We start from the raw sequence: 24,747 nt of genomic DNA on the forward strand, positions 1-24,747 counted from the left end.
AGACTGAAAACATGGAAACTTTGTTGCATTTTTCAAGTGGGTTATTAGGTAGGATATGAAGCATCTGTTCTAAACAGAGCTTGCACTAATTACCATAAAGCTACAGCATCTGATGAATTTAGGAAAGAGTGGTTCTTTCACCAGAGTTGGTTGTATTTCATGTGCTCTCTGCCTTACTAATTCCATTTCTTTGTATCCACTGAGATTTTGGCCTGTCAGAAAAACTTTCACAGCCCCCAGCCTCCCATCTGTTAGTCTTGCTTGTAGAAACTGCCTCATCTGCTCTATAAGGTGTCAACACCATGCATGCAGTCCCCAGGAGGCTGTATGTAGTAAGATGGTCCCATTCAAGTTTCCTGGGTGTTTTGTATTCAGCATTTGTTTTCCCTCCTGTTGCATGGAATGATATAAACAACCAGTGGTTCCCTTTTCTCTTCTTCCTCATCCCAGGGTTTTCCTTCTCTTCTTCGGCAGGGTGTGCAAACATGTTCTGCTCAGCAGGAATTGTTCAGCTTAGTTTTCAATCTTCTTGGTTACTTAAGACTCTTGCTGGTGCTTCTGTTTCTCAGTGTTACCACTAGAAGCTGGTAATTTTTGTCCATGGTCAGGAACTGCTGGTTGAAGCCACTTTTGTGGCATATAAGTGTCTAGCTGGTGTGTGCCAGAAGGATGTAAAGGGGAGGAAGATCATTATCTGTCTCAAGGAAGGAAGCAACAAGAACATATAAACATTTACCAGTATTTGCCTTCTGTGGTGGCTTTACACTTTGATTACATGAATCTTTTCATTCTGCTTGAGACTTTGAAAGGTTTTGCTTTAGACTAAAGACTTTTCAATTCAATTTAATTATTTTCAAGGCTAAATCTAGGAAGGGTGAATGATTGCATCAATTTAACCTTCCTTTTCTGCTTTACTTTTTCAGGATTGCACAGTATATGAAACAGAGAATAAAATTCTTCATGTGGTGAGTAGTGTTTGGATTTCTTAATAAACATATTTGTATATACTACATAGAATTATAGATCTGTGTGTTTTGTGCCGTTTCTATGCAGTGCCAGTGTGATAATGAATTAGTCCAGGTATGACAGAGTGAATGTATGGAACTGCTTGTGAATAGGCAATGATGTTATGGCAGCTGAATGCATATGAGAAGCCAAGAGCTCTGCAAGGGCTTGTTTTTGTCTGGCTCAGGCCCATCTGTTATTTGCAAACTAAGGTCAGAAGAATGATTTTGAAAAATGGCTTTTTTTTTTTTTGAGAGTGAGCTGGTAACTGAGCTTCTAGGAAATACATATTTATGTTAGTGATATAGCTTAATTTATACAGCTTTATTCCTCATAGGAGCATGGAGCTAGCCTACTGATAGGAAAACTAATGCAATTCCTTCTTTTTGAATTCTCAGCGTTAAAGCAATGGTCTGTTCACAGAATCTGTAGTACTGTTGATAATAAATAAAGCAGATGAAAGTCATCAGGGCATCAGAACATGAGTTTGAAACGCTGATACTTTCATGGATAATGGAGTCAAAAGCTTGACTACACTCTGTCTGAAAACTGCACCTAAGTTTTAGGTATTAAATTGTGTGTTGTTTTGTGGTTATAGTTTATTATTAAGTTAACTCAGGGCTTGTTTCTAAAAGTTCGATATGAAGATGTTCTTCCTGAGAGTAATTAATTGGTTTAATTTATTCACTGTAGTTTACATTTAGGTAGGTTTTGATATCTTACTTTTCTTATTAGTGGAGCTTTAGCAAGAAAATACTGCATTTCTCTATTTTAAAAGGTGAGCTTCCCAGTAAATTTTGCTATAACTTTTTTTTTTTTTCAGTGCTCCCTTATCAAAAGCTTGGCAAGCTGAATTCTGTAAGCTTTTGATGCTTTGATTTCACAGTGATGTGGAATAAAATGTCTCCTTGTTTTTTTAAGTTTCATTGACATTTTGGGGCACAAAGAATTAACAATTTTAGCGAGGCTGACGTCATCATCTTTGCTAGGCTGATCTTGCATAATCTTGGCAAAAGTTGAAGTGTTATAAGTTTGAAATCATTATATATAGCCTCGTTTTCAATATATGATTGTTTTCTGCTTTAAGAGCCAAGAACTGTGACATCTGCTATATACAGTATGTATCTTTTACAAATTAGCAAAATGGGTTGTAAAAGGAGCTGGCAGTGTTTGGAGCTGACGAAGCATCACTTAATATAGTCTTCAACAGAAAATTTTGAGGAAACTGAGAGGGATTCATTTAAGAGCTGTGAGTGTACAAATGTGAGACAAGTTTCAAAAGTTATATTATCTTACATCGTTCAGACTCACATAGGTTTATTTCATTAATCCACAGTAACTTCATTGTGGTGACAGGTGGACATATGAATTATTGTAGAGAGCTTAATTAGCTTCTAGGATTAGTGCTTAAGCTTGCAAGGAAACATGAACAGAGCGTTGAATGTTTTACTGAAGCCCAGGATTAAAAATGACTGTATGTATTACTCATATCTTGGATTATTTTTGACCATGTTGCCTTTCAGCTGATGGATGGGATTTCATGGGGAAAAAGCTGACCAAAAGCAATCGAGGAAAGAAAAAAATGTGTAATTGAGTAATTGAACGATGGGATTTGAAATCATATTTTGAATTTGAAAAGGGGTACTTTACATGTCCAGCTGAAAAGGTTAATGATAGAACTGCAGGTGAAAACTGTCACAGTTCTCTCTAACCCTTCTTCTTGGAAGACAGAAAAAGGTGTTGTGGTTTTAACCTGTTAGACAATCTGCAGAAGAGAAATCTAACGGGTAGATTTAAAAAAGAGAGGAAATGCCTATTGATGTTAAGAACTTGAGAAAGTGCATCGTACTTTTATGTCAGTGTCAAAGAAGACAGGATGTTGGATACCTTATGAGATAACAATATTTGAGCGCAGGAGTACAAACTAGAGTAAAGATATTCTATATTAAGAATTTAAATCTCCTGTTATAGACTGTGCATCCAGTAAATTTAGAGATTAATGTTAAAAAGAAGTATCTTTGATATAAAAAGAATAGTAATAAATTCTGGTAAGGGCATAGAAAGAGTCTTGAATGAGAAATGCTGAGAGAACAAGGAAAGATTGGGAGTAAAGGACATGTACATGGATGTTACAGAGAGAAAAAGTAGATCTTCTTAAAGTCAAAGACCAAGCTATTGCAAGTCCATTTTCTGTTTCCCATCTGCAAACCATGCAAATTCCTGGAGGTAACAGAAGTGGTGTCTGGCCAGCCTCACATCCAGATGCCTTTGAATGATCAGATACCAACATATAGCTGTGTTCACTCGGATGACTTGGAGAAGAAAATTAATGCAAAACTGTGAGTTTACCCTGTATGATTTCACATACCATGTTCTCCTCATGACACAAGGAAACAAGGTTACTCACAAAAGTGAAAGGCACTGACTTAAACTAATTGGTAATTCATGCAATTAGCATAACGAAATCCTTATTGCAAGGTATTGTTCTCACTATGGATTGAAGTCAAATTTTAAGAGATCTCTCTCACACAAGTAAAAAAGAACTACAGTTAAAGAAACGAAAATGAATTATATGACAGTTATGTATGCTTATCCTTTAGGACACTAAGACATTTACCACCTTAGGAAGAGACCATTCAATCAAAGTAGTTAATTTTTGTCTGTGTTGCCTGTTGGTGGTCCAGTGGTTTACTTCAGGTTGAACCTGTGTCCTGGGTTGAACATCTCCATTGTTCACATGGCTCACAAGTGTTAATTTGGACTTGTGTGCTGTGGTTCAGGGGCTGGAGCTCTGTCAGCACTCATGTCCTCTGGGAATGCTGCCCCATTCCCCCTGCAGCAAGCCTACTTCGTGGCAAATCAGGGCAGCGGGAGGGTGTGTGAGCACAGGCAGGGGATGTGAGACCACTATGTGCTACTGAAGTGCATTCATGGGTACCTCCAAAGCTAACCCATCACTGAGTCTTCACGCTTTCCTCTAAAGCATGGTGGATTAGGCAACATCCCTCAGCAAAGGCAAAATTCTCAATTAAATGACCTATTGGTTTGCTTTAATCAGGTAGGGCCAAAAAATAGTTAATGTGCTCATATTATAATCACAGTAATTTCTTTTGAAAAGCAAATGAATGCCCTCTTTCTTTTAGAGATGGCAGTGTGGGTGTTCATGTGGAGAGACTGCTGAATCACCTTGCACATAGATAGTATGTTTTAACGTCAGTACACTTATTCAGATGTTAGCTTTTTAGATATCACTGGTACATTTAAGAAATGGTATTCGGTGGAGGCAGAACCGTGTAGCTTCAGCTTATGTTCAAGAAAGAAATATTTTTGTTTACTCCAAGTAATTCAAGTTTCAAATGCTATATAAAAGCATTTTGATTGTTACTCACAATATTAGGTTAAGTAGTAAGCTAATCTGTGTCAACTAAACACATAAAATGTACCTAAAGAAAAAAGGTCTTATGGAAAACTGATGAAGTTTTTAAAAAAATTACCTGCTTCAATTTGTTTGTTTCTTCTAAATGGATTTGCAAAGTGTGCCTAGGAAAAAATGTCTCTTGTATAATTTTCTGCCCTGGAATTGCAGGTGTGTCAAAATTATTTTAAAGACAACTGTATTTCTTCAAGGTTTTTTGTTCTGAATTTGTTCACAGAAGCACTTGGTTTTTATGGAATAAGAAGCATAAATCCACACAGGAATAATGTGTTGGGTTTTGCTCATTAGAATATTGATGCTTCCGAAATATTCATGAATACAGATAAATGCCTCATCTTTCTGCCACCTCATTTCTCAGTATTTTTTCCTGGTTACCTTTTGCTCAGTAAGTGATGTAATAAATAATAAAATAATAAAAATAGTAATAATTTACTAATATAAATAGAGAGTAAATATCAACAAAAAATAATACAAACAGAAGTAGATGGCAATAGAAAATATTAACTTAAAAAAAACCCAGATTTTAAAATACAGTGGGCCTAAATATGAAAGGATACGCCATACGTGTGGTGTTTGCTTCAAAATTGGAAATTAGTATTAGAATTAGAAATTAGCTCTGGGTAGTTTATATTTAGAATATTTATATTGATTTAACTTGAGATGATAAAATGTATGGAAAACTGCTCAGCTTAAAAGGGTATCAGTTCTGATTATTTTGGGGAGTTATAAGTTAATCCTTGCGAAAGTCTGAATGGAGCTTTAAAATATTTGAAGAATAATTCATTGATTCCATCCAGCTGTTCAGGGCTGTGTATGATGGAAATATCTAGTTCAGATTAATCCATGTGAAGCAATAGAGTATTAAAGTGAGAGCAAAGCAAGAAGGACTAATTATAGAAAGTAGAAGCCAGGCCGCAGTCAGATTAATAAGTTTTAACTGAATTTCCTTTTTAGTTCAATTCTATAAAAAACTGTAATGTTTTCCTAATTCCTGAAAAAAAAAAAAATTGAGTTGGAAAACCATAGAAAGGAGAACCACAGAGTGAAATTAATATTCAGAAGTTTTTGAAAAACAAATAAGCTATTTAAATTTAAAAAGAGTTATTAAATTGGAAAAGAAAAGACCAAGTAATGGATCAAAATGTTCTCTTTTTCCTAAGAGCTTTGCAGAAACCACAGTGATGATAAGTCATTCCTGCTCACTATATTTGAATATTTGTTATGGAACTATAATCAACTAAAAATATGTTGTCAAAAGTATCCTTTTTTAAATTATAAACTGTAAATGTAAAAAATAACCATGTTTCCTTTCAAGAGTCTATACCTTGCAAATTGGGCCCAGCAAACTTCATTCTAATAGAAGCCTCTCTTTTTGCATCCAAAATAAGATTTAGTTCACTATTTAATCTTCATGTATATGCAAATTCAAGTCCAGGCCTAGTTGGTTCTAAGAATACCAGAATTAATGATGTGTTCCCTGTAACACAACAAATGTTTTGGACTAAAATTAATTGGTTAATAATTATTTGGTTTGGCTTAAGCTAACTAGTTCGACTTCATCCTGAATCCTCATGCAGCAAGTTGCTTCTTCTCAGTCAGTTTTTACTAACTGAGCGTTTTCTTTTTTCTTTTCAAACAGATTAAACTAAATATTGCCCAAAACATTTTTTTTCTTTACTTTTAGCCCTGAATATCCATGTGTCTTATTGACATCCTATCCCTCATTCAAATGACATAGGTGAGAGAGTTGATAGGTGCTTTTGGTGCCCTCAGCCCTGGAAATGTGTTTAAGCCAGGATGCTTCAGTATTGTAAATACATAGAATCATAGAATGGTTCAGATTGGAAGGGACCTTAAAGATCATCTGGTTCAAACCCTGCTCCCACTAGACCAGGTTGCTCAAAGCCCCATCCAGCCTGGCTTTGAACATTTCCAGGGACGGGGCATGCATAACTTCCCTGGGCAACCTGTTCCAGTGTCTCACCACCCTCACAGTAAAGGGTGTCTTTCTAGTATCTAATCTAAATCTCCCCTCTTTCAATTTAAAACCATTCCCACTCGTCCTGTCCCTACACTCCCTGACAAAGAGTCCCTCCCCATCTCTCCTGTAGGCCCCCTTCAGGTACTGGGAGGCTGTTATAAGGTCTCCCTGGAGCCTTCTCTTCTCCAGGCTGAACGACCCCTCCTCTCTCAGCCTGTCTTCATAGAAGAGGTGCTCCATCCCTCTGACCTTTTTTTTTGGTCCTCCACTGGACCCTTTCCAAAAGGTCCATGTCCTTCCTGTGTTGAGGACTCCAAAGCTGGACACAGTACTCCAGGTGGGGTCTCACAAGAGCAGAGTAGAGGGGCAGAATCACCTCCCTCAACCTGCTGACCATGCTCCTTTTGATGCAGCCCAATACGCGTTTGGCTTTCCAGGCTGCCAGCGCACATTACCAGCTCATGTTGAGCTTCTCATCCATGAGCACTCCCAAGTCCTTCTCTTCAGGGCTGCTCTCCAGCCATTCTCTGTCCAACCTGTATTTCTGCCTGGGATTACCATGTCCCAGGTACAGGACCCTGCACTTGGCTTGGTTGAACTTCATGAGGTTTGTACAGGCCCACCTCTCAAGCCTGTCCAGGTCCCTCTGGATGGCACCCCTTCCCTCCAGTGTGTCAACTGCACCAAACAGCTTGGTGTCGGTAAATTTGCTGAGGGTGTACTCTATCCCACTGTCCATGTCTCCAACAATGGTCCCAGTACTGATCCCTGAGGAACACCACTTGTCACTGGCTCCCGCTTGGACATTGAGTCATTGACTGCAACCCTTTGAGTGCAGCCGTCCAGCCCGTTCCTTATCCACTGCGTGGTCCATCCGTTAAGTCCACGACTTTCCAATTTTGAGACCAGAATGTCATTTGGGACAGCGTCAAACACTTTGCATAAGTCCAGGTAGATGATATCTGTTGCTCTGCCCTTGTCTGCCAATGCTGTGGTGGTATCGTAAAAGGCCACCACATTTGTCAGGCACGACTTGCCCTTGGTGAAGCCATGTTGGCTGTCACCAATTTCCTCCTTATTTTCCATGTGCCTTAGCAGAGATTCCAGGAGGATCTGCTCCATGATGTTGCCAGGCACAGAGGTGAGACTGACTGGTTTGTAGTTTCCTGGGTCTTCCTTTTTTCCTTTTTCCTTTGCTTGTCAAGAGCTAGAGGGATAATATCCCCCTCCCCCAACAAGGTTAGTTTAAAGCTCAGTCAATGAGCCCTCCCTAGCTCATGAGCTAACACCCTCTTCCCCCTTTCAGAAAGATGAACACCATCCAATGCCAGCAAGCCTGGTGCTGTGTAGGCCATCCCATTGTCGAAAAAACGAAAATTGTGGCGGTGACACCAGGCATGGAGCCATGCATTCACAGACTGTACATGCCTGTTTTTTTCAGAGTCCCTGCCTATAACCAGGAGAACAGAAGAAAAGATTATCTGCACCCCAGATTCCTTTATTAACCTTCCGAATGCCCTGAAGTGTCTTTTGATTACTCTTGGGCTATGTGTTGCCACTTGTCGCCACCCATATGAAAGAGCAATAGTGGGTAGTAGTACTCGGCAAGATAGATTTAAGGTTGGTCACTCACCTGGGTAAAATTTAGGAAAGAAACAAACACAAGTCTGTTTGTTTGACCAGAAATGCTTTGTGACCCTAGAGCTGCCTGAATTGTTTAATGGATGAACAAGTTGAGGAAAGGCCATGGCTTGTGGAGGCCTCTGAAGCTAGCTGTGTCCCTAAGTACCTCCTCTCTGCTGCAGAAGAGAGACATTTTCCCCCCACAGATTGAAACAGCCACAGGAAATCAGAACAGATGTATAACTGCACTAGGTCCTCATCCTCCTTGCTGAAAGAAGGATCAATTGAGAAAAATCCTTTAGAAATTGGTACACTACAGTCCAAAAATTCAGGTAGAAACTAACTATTATCTTTCATTCTTCATGCTCTGGGTGGTAAACTAATTACCTACTAAGTGAAAGAAAATGTTTCCCCTTGAATTTTTACCAAAGAACTAGATTCTGTGTATTTTTCATCCTCCTTTGAATCACTTAGCTTTGCACATAAAGACTGTGGTGTAGCTTCATTCTGCAATTATAAGTTTGTCACTGAGCAGAGAGGAGACTTTATTACTAAAGTGCAGTGATGAGTTACTGCAAAAAAAGAAGTGGAGTCATCCCTGTAAGGCTTATAGTGAAAACAGGGACTGTGTGACAAAAGGAGAAAACGTAATCATCTGTTGATTTCTCTCAGTTAATCTTTTGTAATGTTCCTTTTTTTGGCCTGGCCAAATCCTTTTCCTTTGTTCAGACACCTTGCACACTGAAAGCTGAATGAAGCTTGAGAAAGGCTGGGCATTTTTAATGCCTCCTGACTTTTGTAGGAGCAGTTGGGTGCTCATCTTCCTGTGTGCCTTCCTGTAGCTAGTGCTGTACTGCAGCAGGGAATCAAGAGTTACAAAAGATAAAGGATCCTGATCTCATTAACAACATTTTCATAAACAGAAATTTAGTTTTGCAAAGTATCAAAAGGTAACTGCCATTTGGGATAGAAGGTGAGTTGTACTTCCATCTGACTTTAGTGAAACTGAAATACACGTCTATGATACAGCTTGTGCTGAAGAGTTATGCTGAAAAATAATGTGTTCATAATTCGTTAGGAACAAATTAGTAGCAAAAGTGCACTGTTTGCGTGCTTTTCTTCCCCTCAAATTAATTGAGTAGCCTACATGCAAAATATTATGTCAGTCCATTACTTTCCATCTAATAAAACAATAATTTAAAAACTCTGTATCAAGGAATAATAATAAAAAAAAATGTAATAACAACCCCCCCGTACTTCTCACATCTACCTAATTTGTTAAATTGGCTTTGCATCTGCCAAGGTGCGAACTCCAGTGAAGTCTGGGAAGCTTAGGGAAAATTTAGTCAAGCTAGAGGTAAAGTAGTATCAGCTGTAACTTTAGATTTAGGCAGGTTGTTTCTTGAATGAATATGGAATGAACCTGATGAGCAACAGTGTGAACTGTTGAGGAGAAGCATAGAGAAGTCAAAGGTGGTTTACTTCAGAACTTTCTAAGTACAATAGCATGTTGCCTCCATTGAACTCCAGTGAAGTCTGGGAAGCTTAGGGAAAATTTAGTCAAGCTAGAGGTAAAGTAGTATCAGCTGTAACTTTAGATTTAGGCAGGTTGTTTCTTGAATGAATATGGAATGAACCTGATGAGCAACAGTGTGAACTGTTGAGGAGGAGAAGCATAGAGAAGTCAAAGGCAGTTTCTAAGTACAATAGCATGTTGCCTCCATTAAATTAACTACTCCTGTGCCATGTGGCAGCATCTTTGCCATGAAAGGTCCTGATCCACTGAATAGATCCAAGGTCCTTTTCCATAAAGAAGTCTAATGGGGAGGAAGCATGCTCCTGGTGAAAAGGCTGTTTTGTCTGTGTGCTGATTTATGCTGATTGGTATATTAAAAAGCCTTGGCCAATTAAATCAACAGCAGTAAACTGGATGGTAACTACATTCAGAGCCACTGGTTGAACTCTCTGTTGAAAACTGACACAGCTGTACCCTATGAACATGTCCCAGAACCATCCAAGCTGTGATATGTTCCTGGAGCTGAATTTCCCTCTTCCTCCTTCTCCTGTCCTACACACACACAAGAAAACAACTCACAAACTGCGAATGAGATGTTTCTGAGAGTAAAGGCAAGGAAAAATACATCATTTTGCCTGTGTCAACCTCTGGATGTGTTTTCAGTGAGAGGGGAGAAGAGGGTGCCTGCAGTTTAAGAGTGGGTCCCTTGATATCCTGGCTCTGGGCAAGCTCAGAGTTGATGAAAAGTTGCCTTTCACACAAGCCCAACAGACACTTGACCCTACTTACAGCCCAGCCCTTTAGCCAAAGAGTATTTAACCAAAGTTATTTAACTGTATAATAGTTAAAGGAAGCTTGTAAGATTCTGGAAGTATTCTAACACAAACAGGCTGCTTATACTTTCAGAAGAAAACTAAAGGAGTTGTTAGGTATTTTCTTGTAGCAGCTGAAAGTTTTGGATGGTTGGGCAGAACCCAGGTCTGTCTTCTGAAAAAAAAAAAAAATGCTTTTTTTTCCCAAGGTCTTCGAATTATGCTGGGACAAGTAAATCAAAATAAAATGCATAGTATTCTGAATTTAGGTGACCAGTTTAATTAAAAACAAATTAGCTAGTCATTCCTTGGAAGTCCAGGCAACATGAATATGCTAGTTTGCTATGCAATAGCAGTGAGCCTTAAATTCAAAATCCTCTTACGGCAAACATCCTTTCCCCTCCAAAAGAAAGGATAGTTCTTACAAACAAAGCAAAACATGTTTTAATGAGATGAGTTTGCTGACAGAACTATTGCATAATTACTAACAGACGATGTTGTAATTAGGTCTCATCTAAAGTGACTGTTTCTTGAGAAACTCTCTTTATGGGTGCAGTTAGTTCATGGCATGTTGTCTTACTGAATTGCTCAGGTCTGCTAGTGCTCTATTAGAAGAAAAAAAGCTAATTCTGGTGGTGAGAAACTGAGAGAAGTAGTTCAAGAACTTTCATTTTCACTTTTCTGTACCTCCTGTTTTCTTTTGCTGTTTCCAGTCACGTCTGATATTACTATATGGTAATTAACCTGATAACTTTTAATGGATATTTACAAGTTGTCTGTCTTCAACTTTTGTTCTCACCCTGGTGAGATCTGGGTACTCATGAAGTGGAAAAGATTTTATAATAATGCAGCAGAGTTTTGCCCCTAAATATCATTTTTCTACAAGGACAGTTATGTATGCATCTCCACATGTTGAATGAGTGTTTACGTTTTGGAAAGGTCATAGAATTTGAAGCCTTAATCTGAAAGAGCATCATCTAATTGTAGGGTCTTCTCTAGGGACTTTGTTGTTGCTCATTTATTGTGCTTAGAACGGGCATGATATCGTGCTGTTGGACAGCAGTGTGGATATCTAAGATGGAAAGAAAGCCGCAAGACCCAAAAGACAATAATCTTTTAGAAATGTGTAGAAGCATATGGCAGGTGTTTTTATCGGGGTAACTTGGTGATTCTGGCATCCAGTATTCCCAGAGCTCCTCTTGGGGAATATTCACACCACCTTGTTTTAGGATTGTAACCAATATAACCATATTGGTATGTTGATCTCCATAGGCTTATGGACTGTCTGTACCCCTCTCATGCAGAGGGAGAGCAGCTGCTCCAGGGAGCTATTTAATGCATCTCAGCTTAGGCTTCTGTTCCATGGCACATCCTGGACTTGCCTCACTCCTCTCCTTTCCCCATCATCTGTCAAGGCAGCCGAGGACTTTTTTTTAATGAGGAGCTACGTCTGTGAACTTGAAATGGCATACCTTGTGTTAGGTGGTAGGAACACTCCTTTTCTGTGCATTTTGGCATCTCTCTGCAATGTAACAGCTGGGAATTGGAGAAAAAAAAAATCATACATTCATTCACTGTAAATAGAACTTTATCTAAAACTGCTAAGGACCCCATAAATTTAGTAGTTTTAGAAGAGATTAATAGGAAGAATAGGTAGGTGAATACAAGTTTAAAGATACATGAAAAATTCAGTTTTCATCATCAGAGAATGATTTTTAATGTAGGTCTCTTCATTTTGCATGTGGAGAGCTGAGTGTTCTATAACTTTCTAAAATTAATTTTCCAATTATTGTCATTGCAATGAAAATAGAAATAACATTTAAGCATTGTATTAAAAAAACTGAAACAAACAGGAAATTTAAGCTTTTATTTTATTATGTAATTTTATATATTTTTTACCTTTTTAAAATGTCAGCCCAAAGCAATTTTCATGTATCCAAAAACCCATAAAAAGCCAATTTTGCAATAAAGTGCACTTTTTCACTTTTTCCTAATTCAGGTAAAGCGCAAAGCATTCTTAACCCTATTTTATGTATTTCTTTACTTCCTTTTCTTCAGTAATGGTTCTGCGTCGTGAAATATAAATAAAGCAGTAGGGTGTGTGTGTGTGTGTGTGTATGCTTGAAGGTAATATTTCTGGAAGAAAGTCATGTTGTTAATTTAAATTTTATTATATTTTCCATTTGAGTCTGATTTGTTTATTCATTCTGAAACATTATTTTTCGATAAAATAAGCCATCTATATACAAACCTAAACTTCCAACTGTTTGTAAATAATTTAAAAAGGAGACAATCCCAATGTAATGGTCTGTAACAGGATTAAAATTTCACTGCCACTGGATTTTTTGTTGCTTTTATCATTTAAGTTTTTTTACCTTCTTTTTCACATGAGATATTTGTAGTTTGGCATTTGGAATTATAATGGTGATTTAGCAAGAAGATTATATCCAATTTTATATTATTTTTCCATAGTTAGAGATATTTTACTTCAGATATATTTTACTTTAATAAGTATGCTTTTTGGGCTTGGAAGTGTGGTTGGTGCAGCAGTCTGTGAAGTTGTGTTTCAGTCATTAGAGGAGACTTTTTGGCTTTCATCTTTTGAATTTGAGAGCAGTTAAGCTGGTTCTTAATTGGTTTTGGAGGTACCCACAGTTTTGGCACCAGAAGAATGTCCTAATCCCTGAATTTGCTGACAAAACACACATTTGGAAACCTGAACTGAGAAATCAGTTTCAGTTGCTGAAAGGGGACTTCATGGAAAATACTGAAACTCCCCAAAATCACTTGCTTACAGAAATATGAGAGAATGACAGGAAAAATATCACAGCTTCCCTGCTTCTGAGAAGAGGGTATTCAGAGAGTAAGAGATGAGCAGATGCACGGTACTCGTTTGACAGTCCCAGCCTTTTTGAGAAACTTTCTATCTTGCTGTGAAGAGGCTGCCAAGGATAACAGGTTTAGGAATTATCCCAATGTGAAGTGGTTATTTATTGTAATCTTCATGCCTGCAATAGTAAATCATGCTTGGCAGCAGTAGAACAAGAAACTCGGTCCAAAGTCAATTAGCGTTGTTTTGTAGTTTTATGACTACAGAATAAACTTCAGAGTTAATGGGAGTTACCTGTCATCGTTAAGAGCCCGATTTTCATGTGTGCTGAACATCTGCACATCCAATGGAAATTGGTGGGGTTGGGGGCACTTAGTGTCTTTGCAAAAGATGTTGGGGGAGGAGGGAGGAAGGGTTAGGAGCTCACCAGGCACTCTATGCATGCCTGAGCAGGGCACCTCACCCTGAGGGCACAGAGGAGCAGCTCGCCCCTTTTTCTATCTACTCAGATGGAAAAGCGTTTGCCACTTGTTCTGCCCCGATCTGATGCTGTGTCAGTCCGGGGTCATCACAGAAAACGGATTTTGCACTGTGCTGCTGACTTGAGGCGTTTCACCATCCGCCTTCATTCCCTCTGCCTTGTAGATTCAGTAATGTGATTTATTACATGCTTCAAAAATGCAGTGCTTTAAATTGTAGGTTGATATGCAAATAGTTAGCAATGGTATGTTTATTGTGACGTTCTCTTTTTTCTTTTTTTTTTTTGTTTCTTAGTGTAAAACTCTCTCTGGAGTCTGTGATCACATTATCTCGCTGTCTTCTGATCCACTGGTTTCCCAGTCTGCTCACCTTGAAGTGATCCAGCTTACAAACATCAAGCCAAGTGAAGGGCTGGTAAGAAGTACGCAGTTAATCAAACCCATCATCATCCAGGATGAGAAAGAACTTATTTTAGAAAATTCACTATATATGGAGAGGAACAGGACATTTTGGCCTTTTTTATTTATTTATTTTAAAGTCTGCAAATAGTTTGATTTCTCATGCTAGTTTGATTTCTTATGCAGCTGGGCCAAAAGTGAAGTATTTTGTAAGGCTGACGAATGTATGCAGAGTTTAGTGACCAGGGAGAAATGAGCGAGATGTTCTTGTCGTTTATACCAGCTTCTGAAAAATGGTTCAGATTGTTCTAGGATCTTGAAGTCTGAAGGGATTTAAATTACTAAGATCAACTCAACCAAGAAGTTTGCGTGGGCTTATGCACAAAACCTGTCAAATTCTGGAATATGCTTCATAGTATCTCTGGGATATAAAGCTATTTTGTAAGTTATTCAAGGGCTCTACAGCACTGCTGAGAAGTAGCTTATTGAATTTTATTGCAAGAACTCTGCATGTTTAATCAGGTGTTTGTAAAGGCTCAGTGCAGCCATCCCATGTTTGTTGTTCAACAGTTGCCCATTGATCTTTTGTTTACTCAAGTATCCTACACCCACTGCATGGAAAAAAACAATACTGATAACAATTAAAGCTGTAGACTTTACATCACTAATAATATCTCTTCCCACAATAGTTGGAGGTAGTAGGAGGTTCTCAGAATACAGTTAACCATTCTTTGCCTAACGAAATAGCTTTTGCAACTTCTGCCCAAATTTATTGTTACTCAATTTCCCTGAATAAGAACTGCTGTACTGTTTGCAGCAGGTTTTTTAAGTTGTTTGGATGGTGTAATTTTGGAGAGTGTTTTAGTTTGGGTTGGTTATTGTTGGGGGTTGGGCTTTAGTTTGGTTTGGGCTTTTAACAAATTTGATGTGCCAAGGTATTTAGAGCAATTATACTCTAAATTAATTTTCCATTCTTTCGGAAATCACAATTAAAATATGAGAGAACCCCCAAACATTTGGAAGAGTAAATATTGCCCTATCCTTTATCTTAGTCTGCTATTTGTTTTCCCTTTCTCCACTGGCTTTCTTTTTTATCTCTGAATCCATTTCAAACTAGTCCTCCAGGATTTCAGTTTTTTGTGGATTCTCTCCTCCCTCTCTTTCTCCTGTAATTTTAAATCTTCCACCAGCTCAGTGCAGTCAACCTTTCAAAATCCTGTCTTCTACTGTAATGAAGAAGTATTCTTCCCCTTTCTCTTGATCACCGTTTCTGGAGTTCTGTCCATTTTTATCTGAACTTTTATTTCTTCTCCTCTCTGTCTTGTGACTGTTTTGGGTTGTTTTTTTCCCCTCATTTAAGCTTTTGTGTAGGGTGTTGTTAACACCCAGTGACTGAAAAATGTTGAGTGGTATTTTTGTAAATACGAATGTGTTTCATGGGTCTGTTCCTGCTGGGTAGCTGATGAGACAGAGAATCTCTTACCCCTCTGTGCCTCTGTTTTACACCCTCCGTCTGTCTTGTCTGTTTAAACTGGAAGCTCTTGAGGCAGACCTTTTCCTTTTTATATGTATTTGTGAATGAACTGAACAAGGTCATGATGCTGACTGAGGACTATCATGTCATTGTCATAAAAATAATTATACGTATTTTTAAAAAATGGAAACCACCAACTGCTCAGTATTACAAGCACTAGAAGGATACAATGCTATTTTGATATGGTCATATCCTATTCCCCTTTATCCTTGCCTCTATGCCAGTATTCTATTGCCTCTATATTGTGCTGTCTCCTCTAGATTGTGAGCTCTCCAGAGCAGGCACAAAGGACCATATACTTGCGCCTGAAGGATGAATATCATACTTTTCAGCTTGCTACAGTGCCAGTCTTACTAACAGATCATCTTTGTCAGGTTGCTCTTGGTGCTTTGTGGGAAAACTTTGCTTTTGGGTTGATGGACTTTTTGTTATTGTTTATTCGTTTTTTTAAACTAAAATCTTTCAATTAAGATAAAGTAAATGCATATCGGTACCGCCCTGTTGAGTTCTAAGTGTGTCAGTTTAAGAATTGATGGTGGAACTTGGAGTTGTGATATCCTCTGCACATCAGGAACACTTGGATGAACGTGAAGCTCAATAACTTCTGGACCTTCTTCCAGGATCTGTGCAACAATGGAGGTGGAAAAAAGGATTGTTGTCAAATTCCTTCCTAGATTTCTGACTCATATTACAGTTCTGTGCTGGATGTACTGATCACTAAATAAAATCTTCTATAAAGGTGGAAAGACTTCAAGCAGAAGGAAAAGAACAAGGATGGCTGCTAACTGGGAAGATTTCTTTTTGCCACATACCATAAACAGAGTATCTAACATCTCAAATTTAATATCTAAGAAGCTAAACTAGATCAGGGAGAGAAAAAGGAATGGAAAAGAGAAGGAAATAAAAAGTTTGGAAAACAGTGTTATTTCCCTAAACTCATATGGTAAATATATGACAGAATTGAGAAAACGGTTGGAGTTTTTATGACTTAAAACAGATTGGAGCACTATCAGGATGTTTTAATCAGCACAAATAGTTCCTTCACTATATTTGATCTTTCCTTGTGGAAACGTAAGTATCAGTCAGAGGTAAACACTCATACCTTAATGCAGAAGGAACAGGTAAATGTGTTGCAGAGTTTACAATGTCTTATAGGTATTAAAACTAGCTAACACCTATCAGAAATAAGAGACTAAAGAACCTGGGAAGCAGAAAATTTTGTTAGAGTGTGATGTGGGGAAACTCTTGGCTACTGGGTAAAGTAGACTCTTCTCTACTTGCCTTTATTGGGTAAAGCAATGTTATGGGTGGGTTTTGGCATTGCTTTTTTTTTTTTTTTTCCCTCTATCCATGGTCTGTTGCCCAGGTGTGGTTGTGTGACTGGCTGCAAATGTGTTCTCCAGTGAATGTTGCTGTGAGAAGAGATATGGCCTGCAACAGCTGTGAAGTAAGGGTGAAAAGGGAGAAAGTAAGGGTTGTCAGCATAGAAAACTATTTAAAAAGGCCTAAGATGGATCAATGTGATCACCTTTGCAATCACCAGCATGCTGCCATGTGTAATCACTCCTTTTTTGTTGTTGTTTTTTATTGTTTTTTTTTTTTCCTTTGAGGGCTTGGAAGTTGTTTCATCTGTATCAGTAAGCAGAATTTAATTTTGTGTGGTTTTACACTACTGATGTTCTAGAAAGAGACAAAACAGACTAGCTTAGGTATTATCTTTTGCCAGGAAATAGGCTTAAAAATATTACTGCTTGACTGAAAAAAGTGAGTGTATTTAGCAAAAAAGCAGAATACTGTAAACCATTTGTTAGACATAAAGCAGATAACTAAGTTTTACTTGGGAATTTTTTCTTCAACAGTTCCTTTCAATTTTATCTTTTTTTTTTTTTTTTATATAGAACAGAGTATCAGAGAACCATGGCAAGGGTTAATATTCAATCTCAGTTTTTTCCTGTTCATATTATCATTCTAATCCTACTCAGTTCAGGTATTGTCATATGATTTGAAGTTGCAGCTATTCACCTTGCTTGCTAGATTCAGAAATGCAAAGGTGAATTCACCAGAACATGGGACTAATTGTTCTGGGTTCCTCTTTGCCTGCTGCAGCAAACACAAATAGCTCATAAAATACAAGTTGTAGATACAGCAGAGTGTGGCAGCTGATGAAAAGTGCACTGCTGACTCCCTAGCTAGAAAATATTTTCCAGAAATCCAGGGTACTGCTTTTCCTAATATTTCTCCTGAGTTATTTGATTTGAAATATTTAAGGAGCTGAAAAAAACTTATGAACAGGGTTCTGAGAACTGCTTGGGGTTAAAGAGGCATGTGCAACTCTGGGGGAGTCCATTAAGATGGTGTCACTGTGAAAGAGTAAAAATTCAGCTCTGTGATAAAATGTAATTAATATTTTCTTTTATTTTCCATCCAGCTTTGTGTAAAATATGTTAAAAGTATATCAGATTCTGTTTTCTTTAAAAAAAAAATAGGAAAAAAAAGAAAAAAGGCATAATGTCTCTTTTCTATCCCTTAATTGGGTAATAGTACATACCAAGATAAAATCTAATGATTGGTTTGAAATTAGATTTCTACCCATAACTGATCATGACAATCTCTGAAGTATTTAACGTGGAATTATCCGATCTTTAATCTTGGCATACATTTGTTCTTGATTACTAGGGTGGTACCTTATAGTTATTTTAGTGTTATTAACCGAGTTATGCTTCTTTTTATTTGATGTAATTGATTCTTGTAAATTCATAGGGACCATGGCATTATCTTTGGATACCTAAGATGTGTATCTGCCTATTTGTTTCAGTACAAATGTACAGCATGCGCACTAATCTCCCCTCTATTCTTGATCGCTAAAAGTTTGTTGATATTGTGCAGCCACAAGGAGGCAGAGAGGGGAAAACTTGTCTGTGGTATTCTTATTTCCGTTCCAGATTGAACAACATAAGCCAGAAACATTTTGTTCTCTGTACCATTTCCCATACTTAAAACAAGTTGACTCAAAATGAGGAGTGGAGGAATGTGGATGAAAGGGTAACTCATCTTTCTGTTGCCTTTCCCCATTTAAAAGCTGTTTTGTAAACAGAATAATGTTGTTAATGTTAACACTCATACCTTAATGCAGAAGGAACAGGTAAATGTGTTGCAGAGTTTACAATGTCTTATAGGTATTAAAACTAGCTAACACCTATCAGAAATAAGAGACTAAAGAACCTGGGAAGCAGAAAATTTTGTTAGAGTGTGATGTGGGGAAACTCTTGGCTACTGGGTAAAGTAGACTCTTCTCTACTTGCCTTTATTGGGTAAAGCAATGTTATGGGTGGGTTTTGGCATTGCTTTTTTTTTTTTTTTTCCCTCTATCCATGGTCTGTTGCCCAGGTGTGGTTGTGTGACTGGCTGCAAATGTGTTCTCCAGTGAATGTTGCTGTGAGAAGAGATATGGCCTGCAACAGCTGTGAAGTAAGGGTGAAAAGGGAGAAAGTAAGGGTTGTCAGCATAGAAAACTATTTAAAAAGGCCTAAGATGGATCAATGTGATCACCTTTGCAATCACCAGCATGCTGCCATGTGTAATCACTCCTTTTTTGTTGTTGTTTTTTATTGTTTTTTTTTTTTCCTTTGAGGGCTTGGAAGTTGTTTCATCTGTATCAGTAAGCAGAATTTAATTTTGTGTGGTTTTACACTACTGATGTTCTAGAAAGAGACAAAACAGACTAGCTTAGGTATTATCTTTTGCCAGGAAATAGGCTTAAAAATATTACTGCTTGACTGAAAAAAGTGAGTGTATTTAGCAAAAAAGCAGAATACTGTAAACCATTTGTTAGACATAAAGCAGATAACTAAGTTTTACTTGGGAATTTTTTCTTCAACAGTTCCTTTCAATTTTATCTTTTTTTTTTTTTTTTTAATATAGAACAGAGTATCAGAGAACCATGGCAAGGGTTAATATTCAATCTCAGTTTTTTCCTGTTCATATTATCATTCTAATCCTACTCAGTTCAGGTATTGTCATATGATTTGAAGTTGCAGCTATTCACCTTGCTTGCTAGATTCAGAAATGCAAAGGTGAATTCACCAGAACATGGGACTAATTGTTCTGGGTTCCTCTTTGCCTGCTGCAGCAAACACAAATAGCTCATAAAATACAAGTTGTAGATACAGCAGAGTGTGGCAGCTGATGAAAAGTGCACTGCTGACTCCCTAGCTAGAAAATATTTTCCAGAAATCCAGGGTACTGCTTTTCCTAATATTTCTCCTGAGTTATTTGATTTGAAATATTTAAGGAGCTGAAAAAAACTTATGAACAGGGTTCTGAGAACTGCTTGGGGTTAAAGAGGCATGTGCAACTCTGGGGGAGTCCATTAAGATGGTGTCACTGTGAAAGAGTAAAAATTCAGCTCTGTGATAAAATGTAATTAATATTTTCTTTTATTTTCCATCCAGCTTTGTGTAAAATATGTTAAAAGTATATCAGATTCTGTTTTCTTTAAAAAAAAAATAGGAAAAAAAAGAAAAAAGGCATAATGTCTCTTTTCTATCCCTTAATTGGGTAATAGTACATACCAAGATAAAATCTAATGATTGGTTTGAAATTAGATTTCTACCCATAACTGATCATGACAATCTCTGAAGTATTTAACGTGGAATTATCCGATCTTTAATCTTGGCATACATTTGTTCTTGATTACTAGGGTGGTACCTTATAGTTATTTTAGTGTTATTAACCGAGTTATGCTTCTTTTTATTTGATGTAATTGATTCTTGTAAATTCATAGGGACCATGGCATTATCTTTGGATACCTAAGATGTGTATCTGCCTATTTGTTTCAGTACAAATGTACAGCATGCGCACTAATCTCCCCTCTATTCTTGATCGCTAAAAGTTTGTTGATATTGTGCAGCCACAAGGAGGCAGAGAGGGGAAAACTTGTCTGTGGTATTCTTATTTCCGTTCCAGATTGAACAACATAAGCCAGAAACATTTTGTTCTCTGTACCATTTCCCATACTTAAAACAAGTTGACTCAAAATGAGGAGTGGAGGAATGTGGATGAAAGGGTAACTCATCTTTCTGTTGCCTTTCCCCATTTAAAAGCTGTTTTGTAAACAGAATAATGTTGGCTCTTGCAAAATTAATGGGGCATGGTAGCAGTGTAGCATTTATTAATTTTTCACATCTTTTCACATTTTTCATCAATCTGGTGGATTTTTTACAACTTCCTTCTTCCCTTTCTTTCCTAATGCATGCAAGAACTTGATCTTAGCCTTTAAAGAAAATTCTGAAAAAGTTCTTTCTCCTCTTTTGCTTTTTCAAAGTCTTTCAAATTTGTAGAAAAGACTAGATTGGATGTGAATTACACTCTGCCACAACAACATACTTGAATGACCATACCAGCCTTCAGAATAATGCTTTGCACAAAGCTAAACACTGTGTAACCATTAAGTGTGAGACTTCATCCTCAGCTTTCACCTTGATGTTTTAAGTTGAAAGCAGTAACTCACTGTCAATAAAAACAAAGATGTGGCTTTCTTCAGAAATTGCTGTGTGTGGGGACCTGACTCATAGTTCCTGTCACCATGAAGTCATGATGATTTCAGCTTTTGCCATGTCTCAAGGTGTATGGTCAGGTCACTTAGATACAGATCCCGAGAGGGATTTAGGCCCTGATTTATTGGTGCTTTGAGGGTAGGAATGCGTACCAAATAGCAGGTACCAACATATCTCAGCCTCTTGTGGGGCTCATCAGCCTCTCTGTAAAACGTCTGTGCATTAGTGTTTCCCTACCTCACAGGGGTGTTGTGAGGATAAATGTATACGAAATTGCCATTCTATATTTGAGATAACTGAGTTGAGCAGGAAACTACATGCATGGAGCCAATCAATGGTGAAGACTGCTGAAAGTGTATAGAGGAGCTGGAAGTTGAAGAATGATGACAGGGGCTTGTATCTGCATAGTAACGAGCAGGTTCTTGCTGTGTTCTCTTTTATCTCTGGCAGCCCAACATGACAACTGGATTTGATGCCATTACTGCTGTGTAATGTGCAGAGCAAAATAGGAGTTTAGTTTTGAGCCCCCTCTCCTGAAAAACTCATAAAGTCCCTTTTTTTTTTTATACTGGGGATATCATCCACTTATGTTAAGTGGGGTGTACTTCCTTGTTCCCACTTGCCTGTGACTTCTGATCCCAAACTAGATTACAATCCCATCCTGATACGTCTTCTTTGCCTCTTTACCATACTTAATCACCAGTGAGTGCACCCTGTTCCTCAGTTATGAACAGACTTTGTGACACTGATGAGAAAAAGTAGGTCATGAAGAGAATGTTAACTCAAGCTCACTATTTACCTGCTTTCTGTGAACAGTTCGGGGGAAAGGAGATTCCTCGGAAGCTGATGAATGCACGGTCTATGCCAATTACCTCTCCTTTTTCTTTCTTTCATTGTCTTAGTGGATGCTGTTAAAATATTTGAATTATGACTTGATGAAAAAACAGATTTGAGACACTGTCTCAGACTACCCATGCAAGAAGTTAGGTCTGTTCATAAGCTATCTTCCCTTTTCCATATTTTTGTTTTTTTAAAAAGTGGGATAGCTAACAAAGTTGACATTTAAGTTTTCATCATTGAGCTTTATAGCTGACCTGCTCACTGAGGTGAGTGGGGCTATCAAAAAGTCTTAGAGCCGTTTTCCAGGCACACTTCAAAGCATTGGTTATCAGTTTGAAAGTTATGTTTGCAGCATTGCCTACCAGAGACTCCAGATCTTTTAAAGCCTTCTGTAGCTTCCAAACCAAAATGGAAATATTGATCATTCTAAGGCAATTTGTAATTCTTGGGGTTTTTTGTAATGAGATGTTGTTTTATTTGTAGTTGAAGGAGTGTGTTAAAAAACCTGGGGACTATTTATGGAGATGACTGTGGTAAAAGTTTTAGTTTGCTATTGATAATTAGGGACAGAATCGTTTGGGCTGTTGTTCTTGAAGTGTATCAAAAAGCACTTTCCTATCCAGAGACAAATTCCTCATAGCATATATTAAAAGTTCACCAAAATAAACCAAAAAAGGCTTTTCTTTTAGAGATATGCAAGTTATGTTTGGATGGTGATGGTTTGTGAAACACTTTAAAAATTCTTTCCCATGATGTCTTTTTCTTAGGGTATGTACATTAAATCAACATATGATGGTCTCCATGTAATTACTGGAACAACAGAAAATGTAAGTATTATTAATACTGTGTGTTCAGGCCTGGAAGCCTTTTGACCTTACCTGTGGGTTATGCTTTCCCTTTGCTATAGACTACCTTTTGCTTGCAAAAGTGTGCTAGTTGGCTGTTGAGGACCCAATAGCATGTTGGACGGCGGTAATGCTTGTGCTTGTTCACCTGAGAATTGAAAGGGTTGTTCCCAGTTGAGGACCAGGAGAATCAGTTTTGATTTTTTCTTGTAAGACACCTAAAATGCTGCAGTTGATCAAGATAGGAACTAGCTGTCTTGGAGTTACCTTGCTCTGTGAATAAAAGATAAATGTCTTTGTTATGATTAGGCTGATATGCTGGAATTTGCTGCAGTATTAGACAAACAGCTTTTATATTTTCCATCTATCAAGCTCTATTTTGTAATAAATAAATGCATGGAAATGAGGACATCCCTTCACATTGATGAATAACCATGTATTTCTGCATGAACTGAGTAATGCTTACAGAAAGGGAACACTTATTACTGGTGTACTAATCCTCACTGAAGGTATTAAACAGCAACCAAAACATAATAGAATCCTTTTCATCTGGCCTTGAAATATAACTTCCTTTCTTTGCACCATATTTAGAGAACTGACTGGCTGTTAATAAGTGAGCTATATGATCATTTTAGGGGGAAAGGCTTGTATCCATAATCCTCAATGAACATGGAACAGCCACTAAACAACACTGAAGTATTCCGTAATGGTTTAGGCAATCCTTTTCAAAGATATTGACTGCATTTTCTTAAAATGAAGCTGTCAGAAATGTTTGTTTTCTCCTTCTACTGTGTCATACTGTGGAAAGTGCAGACTACCTACATGCTATTTACAGTTGTTGCCTCTCATCTGCAGTAGGTTCTGTTAACATCTCAATAAAACAGGAATATTATTTTCATCCCTTCATAGGAACTGCAATCTGATAGCCTTTCTTCTTTCTTTTTTCTTCTGCTGAGAGCAGGATCCATGGGTTATGCCCAATAGATTATAACCATTGTAGAGCTTCTGTGGATGTCACTTGTCTCAGAATAAGAAGAATTTAAGGAATTTCAACCTTGAAATCAAAATTCTAGGGAGTGAGACCTACAGGTACAGATCTCATCAGTGGAATTAGCAAAAGCAGACAAAACCAAGAGAGCCATACTTGAGCTTCATCTTGAAAACATATGAAAGAAAGAGGATGGTTTTTACAGTTGAATTTCTCTCAGATTAAAAAAGGAACCATTTCTCTCCATGACTTACTAATATTGGATTTAATTTCCCAAGGGCAAAGATAAAAATAAAATCTTAATGCATTCCCTCAAAACCCCTATCTTTTGTGATTCATGAATATAATTTAAAGCCACGTCAGGAAGCTTCAGTCGTGATGACTTTTCTGCTTTTGTTACTGACTCTTTCACTCACTGTAACACCCTGGAGGTGGTCACAGCAGACTGAGAAACTGCAGTCTGCTATCCAGAGAAAAACCTGTTGAGTGTTAAAGCACTTGTGAAAGTGAGTAATGCCTTAAAGAAAGGCGGATGTCTGCTGCTTTTAAACACACAGTTGCTAGCTGCTTCCTTTAGCAAAAAAAAAAAAAAAAAAAAAGTATTCCATGTGTGGTGTTCTGTTCTTTTTTTCGCTCAGTAGGCATATTGAGAAGTCATCAGGTTTGGATTTAGGAAGAAAAAAGTACTGAGTGAGTATGCTATTTTGAGGTAAAGAGAGATCAAGAGAGTAAAGCTTGCTCGTTGTTCTTGCAGGAGTGTTTTTAGGCAAGGTGCTGTGCCATGCATTTTAAACTTGGCGCCGTGTCCTCACTTGAAGGTGTCTTCCCCTGCAACTCCTGTGTGGATGCCAGAAGGTTCCTTCCATTCCACCATTCCCTGCTGGCGTTTTCCCTGTGTGAATAT

General features: G+C 37.8%; 1 protein-coding gene across 1 annotated transcript in view; it reads left to right on the forward strand.

Moving 5' to 3' along the window:
• CNKSR2 (connector enhancer of kinase suppressor of Ras 2) overlaps nucleotides 1-24,747 on the forward strand; it is a 183,876-nt gene that overhangs the window by 38,006 nt on the left and 121,123 nt on the right. The window contains exons 5-7 of the mRNA XM_014960185.1: nucleotides 924-965; nucleotides 13,978-14,097; nucleotides 22,778-22,837. Of these exons, the coding sequence (XP_014815671.1) occupies nucleotides 924-965; nucleotides 13,978-14,097; nucleotides 22,778-22,837 (222 nt within the window). The remainder of the gene's footprint in view (nucleotides 1-923; nucleotides 966-13,977; nucleotides 14,098-22,777; nucleotides 22,838-24,747) is intronic.

Source organism: Calidris pugnax, unplaced genomic scaffold, assembly GCF_001431845.1.
Source record: "Calidris pugnax isolate Ruff unplaced genomic scaffold, ASM143184v1 scaffold188, whole genome shotgun sequence".
In the NCBI taxonomy this organism is placed as follows: domain Eukaryota; kingdom Metazoa; phylum Chordata; class Aves; order Charadriiformes; family Scolopacidae; genus Calidris; species Calidris pugnax.